The sequence below is a fragment of the Solanum pennellii genome, chromosome 1 (genome assembly GCF_001406875.1).
Source record: "Solanum pennellii chromosome 1, SPENNV200".
NCBI classification, from domain to species: Eukaryota; Viridiplantae; Streptophyta; class Magnoliopsida; order Solanales; family Solanaceae; genus Solanum; species Solanum pennellii.
In genome coordinates this window covers 94,593,466-94,607,945 of record NC_028637.1, presented here as the reverse complement: position 1 = coordinate 94,607,945, position 14,480 = coordinate 94,593,466, and the positions used below count along the sequence as shown (strand labels likewise).

Here is a 14,480-nt window from a genome sequence, read left to right as displayed (position 1 = left end):
GGGGGGGGGGGGGGGGCTGTTAAACAGCTTATTATATATACAATTTCCGGGAAAAAAAAACAGAGACTTCTTCATGTGCTCGCGATTGGACTCCAGTCAATCCAACAATCAATAAACCAAAGTACAAACTCATTGAAAGCTAGTTCTATCCATTCTTCTTGATCCTTACTCCATTCAAGTAGAAATCTCTAACCTTTTTGAACTTCATATGACGCTCATTGTTCAACTTAAAAGTCTACTGCGGATTACATAACAGAACTCTCTACACAAATTGTATCTTTTCGACATTCATGATCATGAAAAATGCATGATAAAGCTAGGTATCACCAAGTCTTTTCCTATCTGATGAGTAAAACCTTAACTTCGTAGATTCATAGAAGGATTAAAAAGAACTTTGAAACAGCATGATGAGGTGAGGTTGCTCCAGTTGGAAGAGCACTCTACGTCAAACCAAGAGGTTGAGAGTTTGAGACAGAAGAGAAGTGGGAAAGAGATAATTTTGATCCTCGATAAGGGGTATGAATTGCCATGACCCAAAAAAATAAAAAAAGCAGAAGAAAATTCCCAGACCAGTCTAGTTAACATACCACAGTTGCACCGGTTGCCTTAGCAACATGGCGCAAATCTTCTTTGCGTACACGTCTGACCGCAATGGCACCAGCTTCCACAAAGTACTGAAACCGGAAAATATGTAATTAGATCATAACAGCACCAGCTTATGCAATCACACTTTAGAAAGAAACAAGAAACAAACAGAAGTACCCCAATTGGAATTTCTCTAGCAGAGACAAGTTACGACGGATATCAGCATTGCTAACTTCACAACCTTCCAAAACAAGCATTACCATTACCGCCACAACAAGAGCTAGTCTTTTTAACCTTTTTGTTTTATCCTAAAGTAAATAATTTATAGAAGAGCTAAATTTTAATCAGCACCAGGTACCTGCTACCTCCCACCAGCAAACAGGTACCAAGTAGCTATGCCCACCAAGCCTTCGGCAGATGGAAAGAAATCACCTAGTGTTTTTTGCTTCTGCTGAAATTTAAACTTTTAAAACACCCCAACAATTCAGTGAGCACACTCTTAGGTGCATTCATCGAAGTTGATTGCAACGATACTAGCACAATAAGGGTACAGTTATCAAGTACATGCCAGGAAAACCTAAGAGAAATCTAGAATGTATAAAACAAAGCCCGGTATTAGACAAAGCATTTCTTGCCTTTTCAAAGGAACTTTTGTATGAGTTAGATATAGGAACTCATATTCAACGGAGTAGAGCATGTGAAGGAGACAGCAAAACATAAAAAGTAAAAACCAAAGTTAACAGCTTGCCTTCAGTGCCATGTCATCAATTCCTTTTGAAGTCAAAACGACATTTGCTCCCGCACTCAAAAGTTTTTGAATCCGTTCTTTTGTCATATCAGCTTCTCTGTAAACATAAATTTACATTAGGGCTGAATTCCTACATGCTGCTGTGGTTTAACCAATATGTTGTGAATTATAGCTACAGAGTGTCATCGGTTATCCCAAGTTATACAAGCAAAACAGTCTTGTGAAATCATTAGAGATAACAAACTTATGTCAAAAACAACAGTCTAGGCCTCATCGTTCAGTACCAGCAATAAGATATCAAATGTACTCTGTGGTAAGCAGTCAAATACCCAACATATTTAAACTGTCGCATAAATGTAGGAAATCTCAAATCCACATCTAACAGGAAGGAGATATTTAACAGTCACCGCTCGCAATAAAATTTCTGAATTAAAAAAATTCCAGCACTGATCATGGCCATATATGGCAAATACTTGTTTCTATTTCTTTGGTTTCGGTTATGAGCAGTTGACAAGTAGAACGATGTTTTGATGCTAACAAATTGATAGCAACAGAATAGACTCAATGGTCCAGTAAAATATCACCTTTGGCGAATCCTCTCAAGCTCTCGAGGATCAGTTACCAACACTTGAACACCCATCTGCATTTTTGTCTTTTGAAGATTGAAGTCAAGACAAGCAATCCGTGCAGGCGCAACTCTCAGAGGCATTCCTTGGGCAGCACGGCCAGTATTCAGTGCATAACCCTTCAATAGATAGCTATCTTTTGCACTTTTTCCATGTGCTTTAAGTAAATTAATACCCTGGATAGAAATAAAGTTTTAGTTTTATATTAGTGCTTGATCTAGATGTGAAACAATCTAGGGAATCCACTAAATAAAACTGCACAAAATTAATTTTTTAAAACTGATACTATTGTATTCCTCAACATTAAGGATATGTTTGGCAACCTTCAAAAAGCAACAGAAAGTATAAATGAAACAAAAACAGGCCAAAATTGTTCTAATGTGCTTCCAGATTAACAAAACTATAAAGAAGACCTTCCAAATTATCAGAACAAGTTTTCTTGAATTAACAACACACCTTTATAGGGTATTTGATTTCACCCCTAACATTAGTCATCTTAACTGCCTGTACAGCTTCAACAACCTACAAAAGACCAATTGCTAAAGATTATGGTACCTTAGAATGATGTTTCACAAAAGATATGATACAAAAGACCCTTAGAAAGAAAAACACATGAGATGAATAATTTAGCTGCACATGCATGATAAAATTGACATTGCAAAAGGATTAGCATCGAAAAAAGATCCTCAAACGTTGACACTCAATGAGTATGAAAAATTATGCAAGGAGCAAACATACAATTGTTAAACAAGCGTTGTTAGGGCCCTATTAGCCCCAAAAAAGAGAACCACAACATTAGGAATTAAATATATAAGTTAACTAAAAGGATCAATATTGCTAACCACATAATTTCAGTAACTAAAGTTAGATGTACGTCTTGGGAAATTTTATGTGAAAAGGAAGCGGAAAAAAAGAAGCAACTTTTCTCCAATAACCAGCCTAGCACAAATGGCACAAGATATTAAATTAGGTAGCTCCGATATTTCAAAACACTATACACAAAACAGCGGTGAATTTAGTAGGGTGTTAGGCCCACTCTATCCACCTTATGAAGCATCACAAACAATAGGAAATATAAACTTACCCCTGGTTTTCATTCTTTTCCCATCAACACGATACTAATTGTATGAAAGCAAAGTATGAGAATGTTACTATCAGGAAGCATACACATGACGAGTCTAATAATCAATTACCTAAAGGCAGCAACATCAAAGAGAAAACTAAGCTGTGGTTCAGCCTAAAGCAGGTAATATAACGAAACCATTACACAACACATACATGGGTTATAATGTTCAGCATATGCAGATTGCACAAAATGATCACTCAGATTAAACAGGTCTCAAAAAAAGCTAGTGTGTTTCTTGGTCAGTGTGAGATAAGATTTTTCTTAGGTTATGTGAACATTGATACTCTCCTCTTGTATTAGGACAAAGCTCAGAGCACTATTAAAAAGCTTATCCTTAGGATTTTTTCAAGAACGGGCAGTTTATTCAAGATAATCCAATTTCAAGAACCAGCGTACCATATTTGCGAAGAAGTCACTATCATCTGCTATCAACTTTGATGACATGCTTGTCTTGGCGCAGTTTATAAGAGAATCTTTTCCAAGCTTATCAACCTGAAAAAACAGTGGACAAACTGGAAAGATCATGAACTGCACTAAAATAGACATCAAAAGTGAATAGTGGTGAAATGCACCATGGTCTGCTAGGGTTTCAAGTGCAAAGCACAGTTAAATATAAGTTTTATATCAATGAAAGGTTTTAATAAAGAACAAACTAATATGTGTGTGTGAGTGTAATTATGCAATACATGCAAAAATATATAATCATAAACACAATAAATAAGTACTAGTAAGATTTAAGAATTGGAAAGAAATTATAATCATTGAATTTTATGAAGTAAAAACACATAAACCAAGTTAAAAACTATTTATTTCCAATTAGATGTAAACATATAGTTACAAGTGACCAGGAACTAGTTTTCTGATGCTAAAACTTGATCACTAAAAGATCCATTAACGCCATTTCCTAAACAACAAACATATCATTCTGCCAATATTATTCATTGTCCAACGTTATGCTCTTAATAGCAGAGCCCATGAGGGATGAGAGACTTATTAACCATGCAGCTTCACTAAAGCACCACATAAGGAGGCAAAATGTCCAGTCTAAGGTTCCTAATGCAGTAGATTGGTGAAAACCTTTACATGCTTTCAACCTGATTGGATAAAGGATTTAAATGGTTCTTACATCTTAGCAATGACATAAATCACGAGATACTCGAAATTGCAAGTGCAACCTGTACTTGCAATTTCCCTAGGAATGAAACTCTGACTTAATAACCATAGATTTAAGACAATGTCCTTTTCTTCTAAGGTCCACAAGGTATATTATACAGTTCAAAGAAAATGCAAGCTCGACTAGAATTTGAACAAACTACTTCACATGTGGTAGACACATCAGCATAATACACAGTATTACATACGTGAAGGCCAAATAACAGGAATCAATACCTTAACAGCCAATTTTTCTTCAACATATTTGCATGCTTCCCTCATTGCTAGCTGCCAGAAACAAGAAGTATAATATTAGAAAGGCTTTCTGTTTTTGGAATCACAAATAAAGGGATTGTCATTTTTCTTTTAAGTTGCATGTAAAAAGAATGCAGATAGTTACCCTATATCCACTGATGATCGAGGTTGGGTGAATTTTGTGTCTCACCAACTCATTTGCTCCCTGCAAATATTAATACAGATAATATCAACCAAAATTATGAGCACAAACTGTTTGAATTGAAAATACTTAGAGAAGTGTGTGCATTGCAGTACGTTAGCAAGAATACCTTAAGCAATTCTGCAGCTATAATAACAACTGAGGTTGTTCCATCACCAACTTCTCGATCTTGAAGTTCAGCCAACTCAACAAGAACCTATAACATAGTGCATTAAAATGGTTCATCACTTTATACAAAGAGTTTATACAGTATGCCTGAGTGAGAAAATAGAAGGTTCATGTTGTTACCTTGGCAGCTGGATGCTCAACTTCTAACATCCTCAGAATTGTAGCACCATCATTAGTAATTGTTACATCGCCAATATCATCAACGAGCATCTGAGATTCATAGCAATGCATGAGTCAACAACCAATCGACCATTCAAGCAACAAATATGTGTTGGATAGGGGGTGGGGGCACTAGAAATGTTGAACCAAAGCCATTTTATTCTTTTTCATTAATGTGACCGGATCCAATTGTGTTATATCAAACATCGTTCGAGCCTATGAATATATGCATCAATAGTTTTGTAATAAACAGAAGCGAAAAATTTTGAGGTAGTGACTGACTCCATCTTCATGAAAACAGGACAAATAGATATATGATAGGCATTAAGATAATTAACTCGACCAATTTTAAGTAATAAGTATAATCCGTTCCATACTTTAAGATATAAAATAAGTGTTGAGTGCAGATACATCCTGTTCAATGTCAAAATATAATCAGTTGGGCTGGCAAATGATTAGCCAGCCTTTGTACTTCAAAACTGAACTTACTCCTGAGTTTCCACAGTCAGGATGAGAACAGGACAGATTATTCTGTTCAAGTATTTATTCCACCTCACCAGTCTGGTACACAATAGTTTTTGGTAATAAAATGTTTAAGGGTGTCATTCTACATCTATTGTGGCAGTCACATATCAGGGCATTAGTCTTCAGCTTTGATTCTGAACTATTTGTAAGTCCACCAACTGACTGGTTAACCAAGTGTTGATGCTTATAAACTGAAATGAGTTTGATCAGAAGCCATAGTCATACCATACTACACCTGTCTACGGGATTATTGATAATAGCAGGCTAAAATGCTCTCAATATGAGCAAGCTTGGCAAATATGCTCACTTACCTTTTTGTTTTTTTTCTAGTCCTTAAATCATTCAGGTAATGGCGAACAAATTTGACACAAATAACAACCACCCAGAGGCTCTCCACAGAACTCGAGCTTTCACATAAACTTCTCTAAATTGCTCTGCGCATTTATCCGCAAAAGTGAATATGCTAGTTAGCTCACTTCAGCAACTAAGAATCCTAGAGATTTCACTTCATTAATACACCATTCATCTAAATTTGACCCTGTTTCATTCCAATGATCAATAATTTATCTTTAAATTAGAAATTTCACTTGATAAACATCTCAAAACCCCAGGTATGAACATCCTCCTAGAACTGGCAACCAGATTCATAACCACAAGAGAAATAGTAAGTAACTTTGACAATTAAGGCAAACTAGATGCAGTTAAACTTCTTCAACAACAATTACTAGTAGCGTAGAATACACTACGAGTACACAAACAGATATAAGAGCTACGAAAAATAGAAACGAACCTTATCAAGGCCAACAGGTCCAAGCGAAGATTTGACGATGTTCGCTACTGCTTGACATGCAGTCACTGAAATCCCAATATACAACACACAATCACTACTTCACTAAGTAGAAAGAGTAAAATAATACATGTAAAGGGGGGAAGGAAGCGATATATGACAGTACCATTTTGAGTGCGAACATCCTGACCAGACTGGCGGTCGCCGGAAATATCAAGAGTTTGTGCTGAATACGCCATTTCCGACTATATATCTGACCGGGAGAGTGATGAGAATGTTGGGAATGCGAGGAGATCGGCAATGAGAGAAAACCCTAGATCGGGTTATGGAGTGAAGAAGAGAGCAGATTCTCGAAGAATACGAAGGCCCTTTTGTAGTGTGGAATGTTTTGAGTACAAAAATGAGAAGCAGCAAAGTGAGATATACTGCTCGTTCGTGAGGGTTTTAGGTTTGTTGTACCCTTGAGAATAATATTTTGGCCCTAAAGTTTTTTTCTTTCTTAGTTCAAAATAATCATAAATAAAAATATTTAAACAAATTACAAAATAAATGAAAACTAATTTTGTTTGAACTATGGAAAATAGAATACTTGTAGAGAAAATTATCATAAATATTTATTGCGTTAACAAATTTTTATTCATAATAATCTAATTATTACTTTATTACAAAAATTAGCGACTTGGCATTTGTTATTGTTTGAAAAGTTCACGATATTTTCTTTTCTTCATCTCTTACTTTTTCTGTTGTGGTTTAACTTGAGGATTAGAGAGTTTTAAAATCTTAACATTTAGAAATAATTGAATGCTACTATTGTAGAGTTGTTTATATAATGGAACAAAATCAGAGAAAAAAAACATGAAGAACGTAGATACTCCGCAATTGTTGGTTGAGTTTGAGTTTCGAAAAAAAAATAGAAAATTCATGTTGAACTTAAATATTATTCCAAAAAAAGCTTAAATATTATTTTATGATGGAAGTTTGTTAATTACTTTCTTAGATACCTATTATTTGAAGTTGGATAGTCGTGTTTTAGACCTTAAAAACGGGTTGATAGGTTATTAGTTTAAAAACAATATGTTCAACTATTGAAGATTTTTTAAAGCTCAAATTTAAAATTCGACGTACTGCAAATATGAATGGTTTCGAGTGAATAATAATATATCGAAAATTTAAAACTTTGAAAGGAGCTTATATATAAAATTTTGATTCTTTTAAAAGGAGAATTTAAATTGGTTAGGATTGAAAGAATCTACTAGTCATTAAAGATTCTTCAAAACTTGATTTTAAAATCTGACGTGATACACACGATAATTATTTTTAATCAATAATATATCAAAAGACTCAAATATATTGAGAGGAGCTCATACCTAAAATTTGAGGCTTTTTAGAGGAAATTTGAGTGTATAAAAATTGTATCAAATGTATATTATGTGTATATATATTTTTTATTTATTTCTTTATAATTTTCCAGTATCATAAGCCAAATTCAAAGATTTGAAGTATTTATTTTTTAATCAAGTAAAAAACATAATTCTCACAATAATAACTAACAATTATTGTGCTAAATATTAGTTTCAATTTATTTTTTTTATTTTAATTTTCGCATAGTTTTTTTTTCCTCCAAATTAATTCAATTGTTTTACTTATTTTCAAGAAAAAATCACTTGTCATGTAATACTATTTTTGTAATTCATTGTTGAACGTATCTCCAATTCAAAACATCAAATTTGGTATCAGCATTATTTTTATTTTTTGTGTAATTAACTCCAATCATGTGCACCAAACTTTATATCAAAAAAATAATATTTTACTCTCTCTTTATTATTGTATTATTATTTTTTATGTCATTTATATTTTCTTATGTCATAAAACAAATTCTTTCTAAAACATTCATCATATATAATTCATATTATTTTCTTTTACATCCAATTATAATTTATAGTAGAATTAACATAATTTTTTTTTTAAAAAAAAGTCATATATAGAAAAATTAATTTATAAAAAAACTAAAATTTATGTCTAAAATTAATATTGTAAAAATATTACATAAAAATAATTAAATATACAAGAGATTTAATTAAAATATAACATTTATATAATGTTAATTAAAAGTCTGTATAATAAAATTATAAGAAAATATTCAAAAACTGATTTGGTGTGATAAATAGTGTTACACCCAATTCGATGTAACACTATTCACTTAGCAAATTTGATGTAAAAATTTGTGTGGGTTGAAGCTTAAAAACACTAAATTTTACACTAAATTTAAAATTTCATATAAAATTTGGTGTGAGTTAACTGATCTGAATTGATGATGTTAAATAATTTTTGTATTAAGTTTTAAGAAATTTGGTAGTATTTATTTTAGATGAAATGTGTGTGAACATATAGACAACCCATCAATTAGATCATTAAAGAATGACTCTTTCAAATGATATCTTAGTTTCCTTGTCAACACACATATTGCTATAAAATTATTTTTTGATCTTATAAAAAGTTTTTGTAAATTGAACTAGATATGTTAATGAAATTTGATTTTTTTCTCTCTCACATATTCAAGAGTAAATATATTCACTCATTTAAGAGTAAATATATTCACTCTTTTTCTATGACAATTCACAAAGGATGAAATGAAAGCAAAAGAGTAAAATATAAAAAATAATTTAGACAAATTAGTGCCGATAGTGCTTTTTATATGACAATTGACAAAGAATGAAATGAAATGTGACGAGCAAAATATAAAAAATAATTAAGACTAATTAGACAATTTAGAGCCAAAATTACGCCTCATTTTTACGTGAAATGTCAAAATTGTTTACTTCAAGTATCATATTTTTAAAAGTTACTTTAGGTGGAATTAAATATTAATAATAATTGTTTCTTTTGAAAAACAGAGTATAACACTCTGAGCTACTCCAAATAAATTATTTAAAAGTAACAAGTTATGGCAGTAATAATCCAATTCAAATTGGGCTGAAGAAATTACCAGGTCCAAATCCATGATCAACCACCAAGTCAATAAAAAATGGGATAATTGTATATAATAACAAATTTATAATCTGAAATAAATGAAGTAACTATTATTTAATCTAATTGTGTCCCATAGCAAACGTTTGTCTAGATAACTAATCTTCAAGTAATATGACGACAATCTTTACTAAGTTGAACAAAAGAGCGACACTTAGGACACCTCTGCCATTTTTCACCCTCAGCAAGCTTACCAAAAGTGACGTTGTCTTCATCTCTCAATGCCCCACTCTCCTCGCATTGAAATCCATCATGCCATGGAATCTTGCACTGGAAGCAAAATAATCTCTTGCAATTTGGGCACTCTGATCCCGTCGCAACGCCACCGCATTCATCCAAAATTAAAGCAGAGCAGTTCAGATTAGGACAGTAACACCGCGTCAACCCTAATACAGAGTACTTACACAACTTTTCAGACCATTTATCAAACAGATCAGAATTCACAAAACCCGAGAACCGATTGGGTCCAAAAATTGGTTACAATTCGGAAACGGACAAGGAATTTCGACGACATTGTCAACAAGCTTGACGGGAATGTATGTTGTTATACAGTCGATGCAGAACGGATGAACGCAGAGATTTTGGTTCTTAAATTTTATACTGGGTAACAACATAGTCTCCATACAAAATTTGCAGCATAATGGTTGAGATTCACTTAATTATACAATTTACAAATATTTTACTTTGATTTAATTGCATACAAATGCAATTTTTATACAAATATTGCACTGAAAAAGGCCAGCGAATTATACAATTGCAGTCAAATACAATTTTCTCTCGCTTTATACAACAGAATTGTATAAATTGTGTTTCTGTTTTTGTATAAAGCGAGAGAAAACATATATTCTTCCTATACACTTATAATTTTACAATATACAAATATTTTACTTCGATTCAATTGTATACAAATCAAAATTTATACAAATATTGCAGCGAAATAGGCCAGCAAATTATACAATTGCAGTGAAATAGGCCAGTAAATTATACAATTGCAACGAATTATACAATTTATGTCAGCGAATTACGCAATTGTATATATATAGCGATGCGAGCGAATTATACAATTTAGACCAGAGAATCATACAATTGTATATGTATAGCGAATTATACAGTTATATATTTGTTATGGAGCACAATTATGCAAACTTTACTATAACATACAACTATGAATTTTTTATTGGAAAAATTACATAAATTAGTACATTTTAAAAAATAATTACTGATTTTAGCAATACTTTTTGTTTATTACCATTTATAGCAATACTGTGATAAATCTGTAATATGTATTAAAAGTGAATTATTTATGCAATATATTTGAATTATAATTGTTTTTGAAATATATTGTGTTTGTTTGGTAAAAAATGGTCACATTGTATTATAAGTGTATTAAAATGTGTGATAAATGTATTATCCATCATTAAAACTAGTATTATATGTGAATAATAAATTGTTCTTTGTAATATGTATTAAAATTGTATTATAAATGAATTAAAAACGATCAAGTGAAAAAAAAATATTATTGCTATAAATGGTAAATATTTTATTATTATAGCACATTTATGTAAGTTTCCCTTTTTTATTTGCTATATGTGAAAGTTGCCCATAAAAAAATTATATATTTCACAAAAAATCAATAAAAAATCTTTTAATTTCATATCTCGCTAAATTGAGATGGAGGGGAGCTTTCATTTTTTTTTTAATATAACCATCTGCGGAGATATTGCTAAAATAAAAAAACATACAAGATTACAGAGAAATAAAAATAGGTTTCTTACATAAATGTACTATTGTCCAAAATTCTTTTTAACTAAAATAGCCGTGTAGGTGGTTGTAATATATCGATATTGTTTAGTGATAATGTATAACAATGTATCAGATATGTATATATTTATATAGTTTATTGTTATAAAAAATATTCTTAATTATTTGGAGTACTATCTTGTGCATTTGAGATTTTTGCATTCGTTTTTCTGATTGGAAGTGCTAGGCCAATACTGTTACATGTTCTGCTATGCTATAATATTCAGTTTAGTTGTTAATAAATGATAAGAAAGAGAAAAAATACTTTTAGTTTGGAGGTTTCATTCTTGTAACACAGAGAGTATGATATGAAACTAATTAAAAGATTTTATTGGCAAGTTCTTCTAAGGTATTGTCCTACGTTTGTGGTTTAAGATGCACCTAGCTAATGTCTCATACTTGCATCAACAAAATGCTCTTACCTTGTAACATTATTTTCACTTCTAGTTTGTCGTTAAGGTTGGAACTAATTATCATGGGATAACTTATCCCACAATATATAAAAGATAACTTATTCCATCACTACGGTATAAATGGTAGGATAAGTTATCCCGTACACATCAACCAAACAAAACAATTCTCAAAATTATTTATTTTTATTCCTCACACCAAACGATCCCAATACTAAAATGACTTTCCAACAAGAAAGAGAACTAGTGTAACTCCACAATGCAGTTTAGACAAAGCAACACACACTGCTTTGACCATTTTGGGTGAAACAGAGAGATAAATATCTATAACACTCTTTCTTCTAAGTAGATGTATCATATATACCTCTTGTTTTACTCTCTAAGTCTCAACTATTGCTGAGAAGAAAAAAAAAGAAGCTCAAGTCTCATATACATTTACAGATTGTATATGAGATACGTAGTGATGGAGACAAGATTTTTATCAACGGAATTTAAAAAATTAAAGAAGCAAACACGCAAAAGCTAAAAACATTAAAACTGTGGGTAACGAAAATTGAATCTACATCATCATCTAAGAAAATTTGCACTCCTTTCACCATTGAGCTATGTTTTATTGTTTGTGTCAAGAGGTCTAATGATATATATAAATTAATAACAAAACAAAAATGTAAGTGTTCGTTTGGACTAACTTATTTTAGGTGCTTTTAAGTCAAAATAGTTTTTAAGCAGTTTTGAAGTGTTTGGATAAAGTTAAAAAGAGCATATAAACACTTATTTTCAAATCAAAATAACAAAAATAAGCCTAAAGCCATAAGTTAACTTATGACTTTGGCTTATAAGTCATATGCCAAAAGCCAATCCAAACATGCCCTAACTCTATATGCACAATGTAATTTTCCAGCGAGGGGATTCGATCCACCACCTAAATGTACACTACAACAAAAATATCTTTTAGCGGCAGTAACTATGCATATTAACAAAGAGTGCTAAAGTCTTTATTAACATTAGTTAATTGTCATTGGATATAATGTCGTTATAGACTTTAGCAACATTTATAAGAGTGTTAATTAATTGTCTCTTAAAAAATATACTTAGCCACAATTAATTAAGTTGTTATTGTTAATTAATTGACGCTGAAGATATTTTTGGTATAGTATGCATCTTCAAGTGTGCAACCTTGTAAATTGAAGTAAATCACAGCCCATTTCCTCTTTGATCTTAATTTTTGTTTATTGAGGAGAAATCCAATAACTAAATTACAGATTTATATTTTTTGTTTGCATCTTCTGTCAAGCTAAACAGAAAAGTCATCTTTGGATATTTTTTGTTCTGTTAAAAATTTCATCCATTTGCTGTCTTTGGACTTTTCTTGTCCGTCACAAACTCCGAAGGCAGTCAGCACTCACTAATTGCCTTGTTCCTTTTCTCCACTACTCAAACCTTGTACATGGGTTGTCTCCAATTATGCACAATTCAAGCCATGACTAATCATGTGAGTTTTAGACTTTGGAGTACCATATCCTCTTTTGTACTGTAAAAAATTGGTAATTGGCATAGTAATTATTCAATCAATATTGAATGTCATAACCTATGTTACTCGAACTCTCCAACAATGTTCCTGCACCTGTGTTGGATTCTCCAAAATTGCAAAGGATCCACCACGCACCTAGTAACATATTTTGGAAGAGTCTAAGCAACATGAAGTTAGAACCCTGACTTTTTTGAGTACAAGACATAGTTATGGTTGTTGTTGAGTATAAGACGTAGTTATGGTTGTTGCATGGGGATAGAAATGGTAGTAGTCTAGTCAAAGGTGAAGCTAATGACTTTTGCTCAAATAATGAATTTGTCGATTCAAAACTCGTAAAATTAAAATTCAAAATTCCGGTATTGTGTTTGCAATTGTATCATGTACTATTTCTTATGTCATGTACTTGTGCTGGTTGGGCAACTTTATATACTATAGGTTTTATTTTTATGCAGAAGATAGGCAAAGTTAGGAAAGGTCCATTGGCAAGAAAAGTGTGAAGCACATGCTTTGCAGGTGATGGTCCCTCATTGATGATGAAATTGCATCAATGGCCTAAACTTTAGGTCAAAGTAAATGGAACCCACCTGCAGTTCACATTTTACATCCAAAAAGGTCCCTACTACTTTTCCCAAAAATATGATGAGTCTTAATTATATAATTTTCCCACAAGGGAGCAAAATGGTCCGTATGCTGTACTTGTCATTACATGAATCATATACGGCAAAATCAAAAACAGACCTGCCATTTGTGTGGCTCTCATGCGTCTTCGTAATCAAAATTATTTAGATTTTTTCGTATTAAATCAAAAATTTTAAATTTAAATCGCGTCATTGTAATTAAAATGATAAATCTATAAATGATATATATCTGATTTAGTGGAGTGGGTAAATTTGAAACAAAAAATAATGTACTTAATAATGGAAGAACGGCGTGTGATATGATTTTTTGAAATGATAAAATATCTTATACAGAAAATAACGTGTAACTAAAGTACTAAAATTGCTTTATTTGATCATTGGAGAGAAAAACTGCGGCCTACTACAGCTAATGCAAATGGTACATTATTATTATTAAGGTACATTTCACATCAATATTTCCCTTTGTGCTTGAGACTTGATCTAGACCTCATATTTTTACACATCTTATCTCCTAAAACGTTCAAATCTTATTCATTTACTATTTGAAATTAAAATTTGGTTGTCCTTTTCATCTTTTGGATGGTTAAAATCATCTTTCAGCTCATTAAATTGCTACCTAATGCTTGCTTATCATGTTTTACTTTATTCAAACATGGCGATATTTTTTTGTAAAAAAAATATTACAATCATTCGTAGTCGTTATAACTTTTATTACGATTTTATCCTTTGAATGAGCACTTT

At 31.7% G+C, this 14,480-nt stretch overlaps 1 protein-coding gene and 1 pseudogene across 1 annotated transcript in view; both read right to left on the bottom strand.

Moving 5' to 3' along the window:
- LOC107007937 (T-complex protein 1 subunit alpha) overlaps positions 1-6,708 on the bottom strand; it is a 10,013-nt gene extending 3,305 nt beyond the window's left edge. Inside the window, exons 1-11 of the mRNA XM_015206797.2 lie at positions 6,500-6,708; positions 6,337-6,401; positions 4,983-5,072; positions 4,804-4,890; positions 4,638-4,697; positions 4,475-4,525; positions 3,482-3,577; positions 2,416-2,481; positions 1,918-2,135; positions 1,334-1,430; positions 588-674 (exon numbers count right to left, since the gene is read on the bottom strand). Of these exons, the coding sequence (XP_015062283.1) occupies positions 588-674; positions 1,334-1,430; positions 1,918-2,135; positions 2,416-2,481; positions 3,482-3,577; positions 4,475-4,525; positions 4,638-4,697; positions 4,804-4,890; positions 4,983-5,072; positions 6,337-6,401; positions 6,500-6,572 (990 nt within the window). The 5' untranslated portion in view covers positions 6,573-6,708. The remainder of the gene's footprint in view (positions 1-587; positions 675-1,333; positions 1,431-1,917; positions 2,136-2,415; positions 2,482-3,481; positions 3,578-4,474; positions 4,526-4,637; positions 4,698-4,803; positions 4,891-4,982; positions 5,073-6,336; positions 6,402-6,499) is intronic.
- Positions 6,709-9,465: 2,757 nt separating this feature from the next.
- Positions 9,466-12,169, bottom strand: LOC107025091 (annotated as a pseudogene).
- Positions 12,170-14,480: the final 2,311 nt, after the last annotated feature.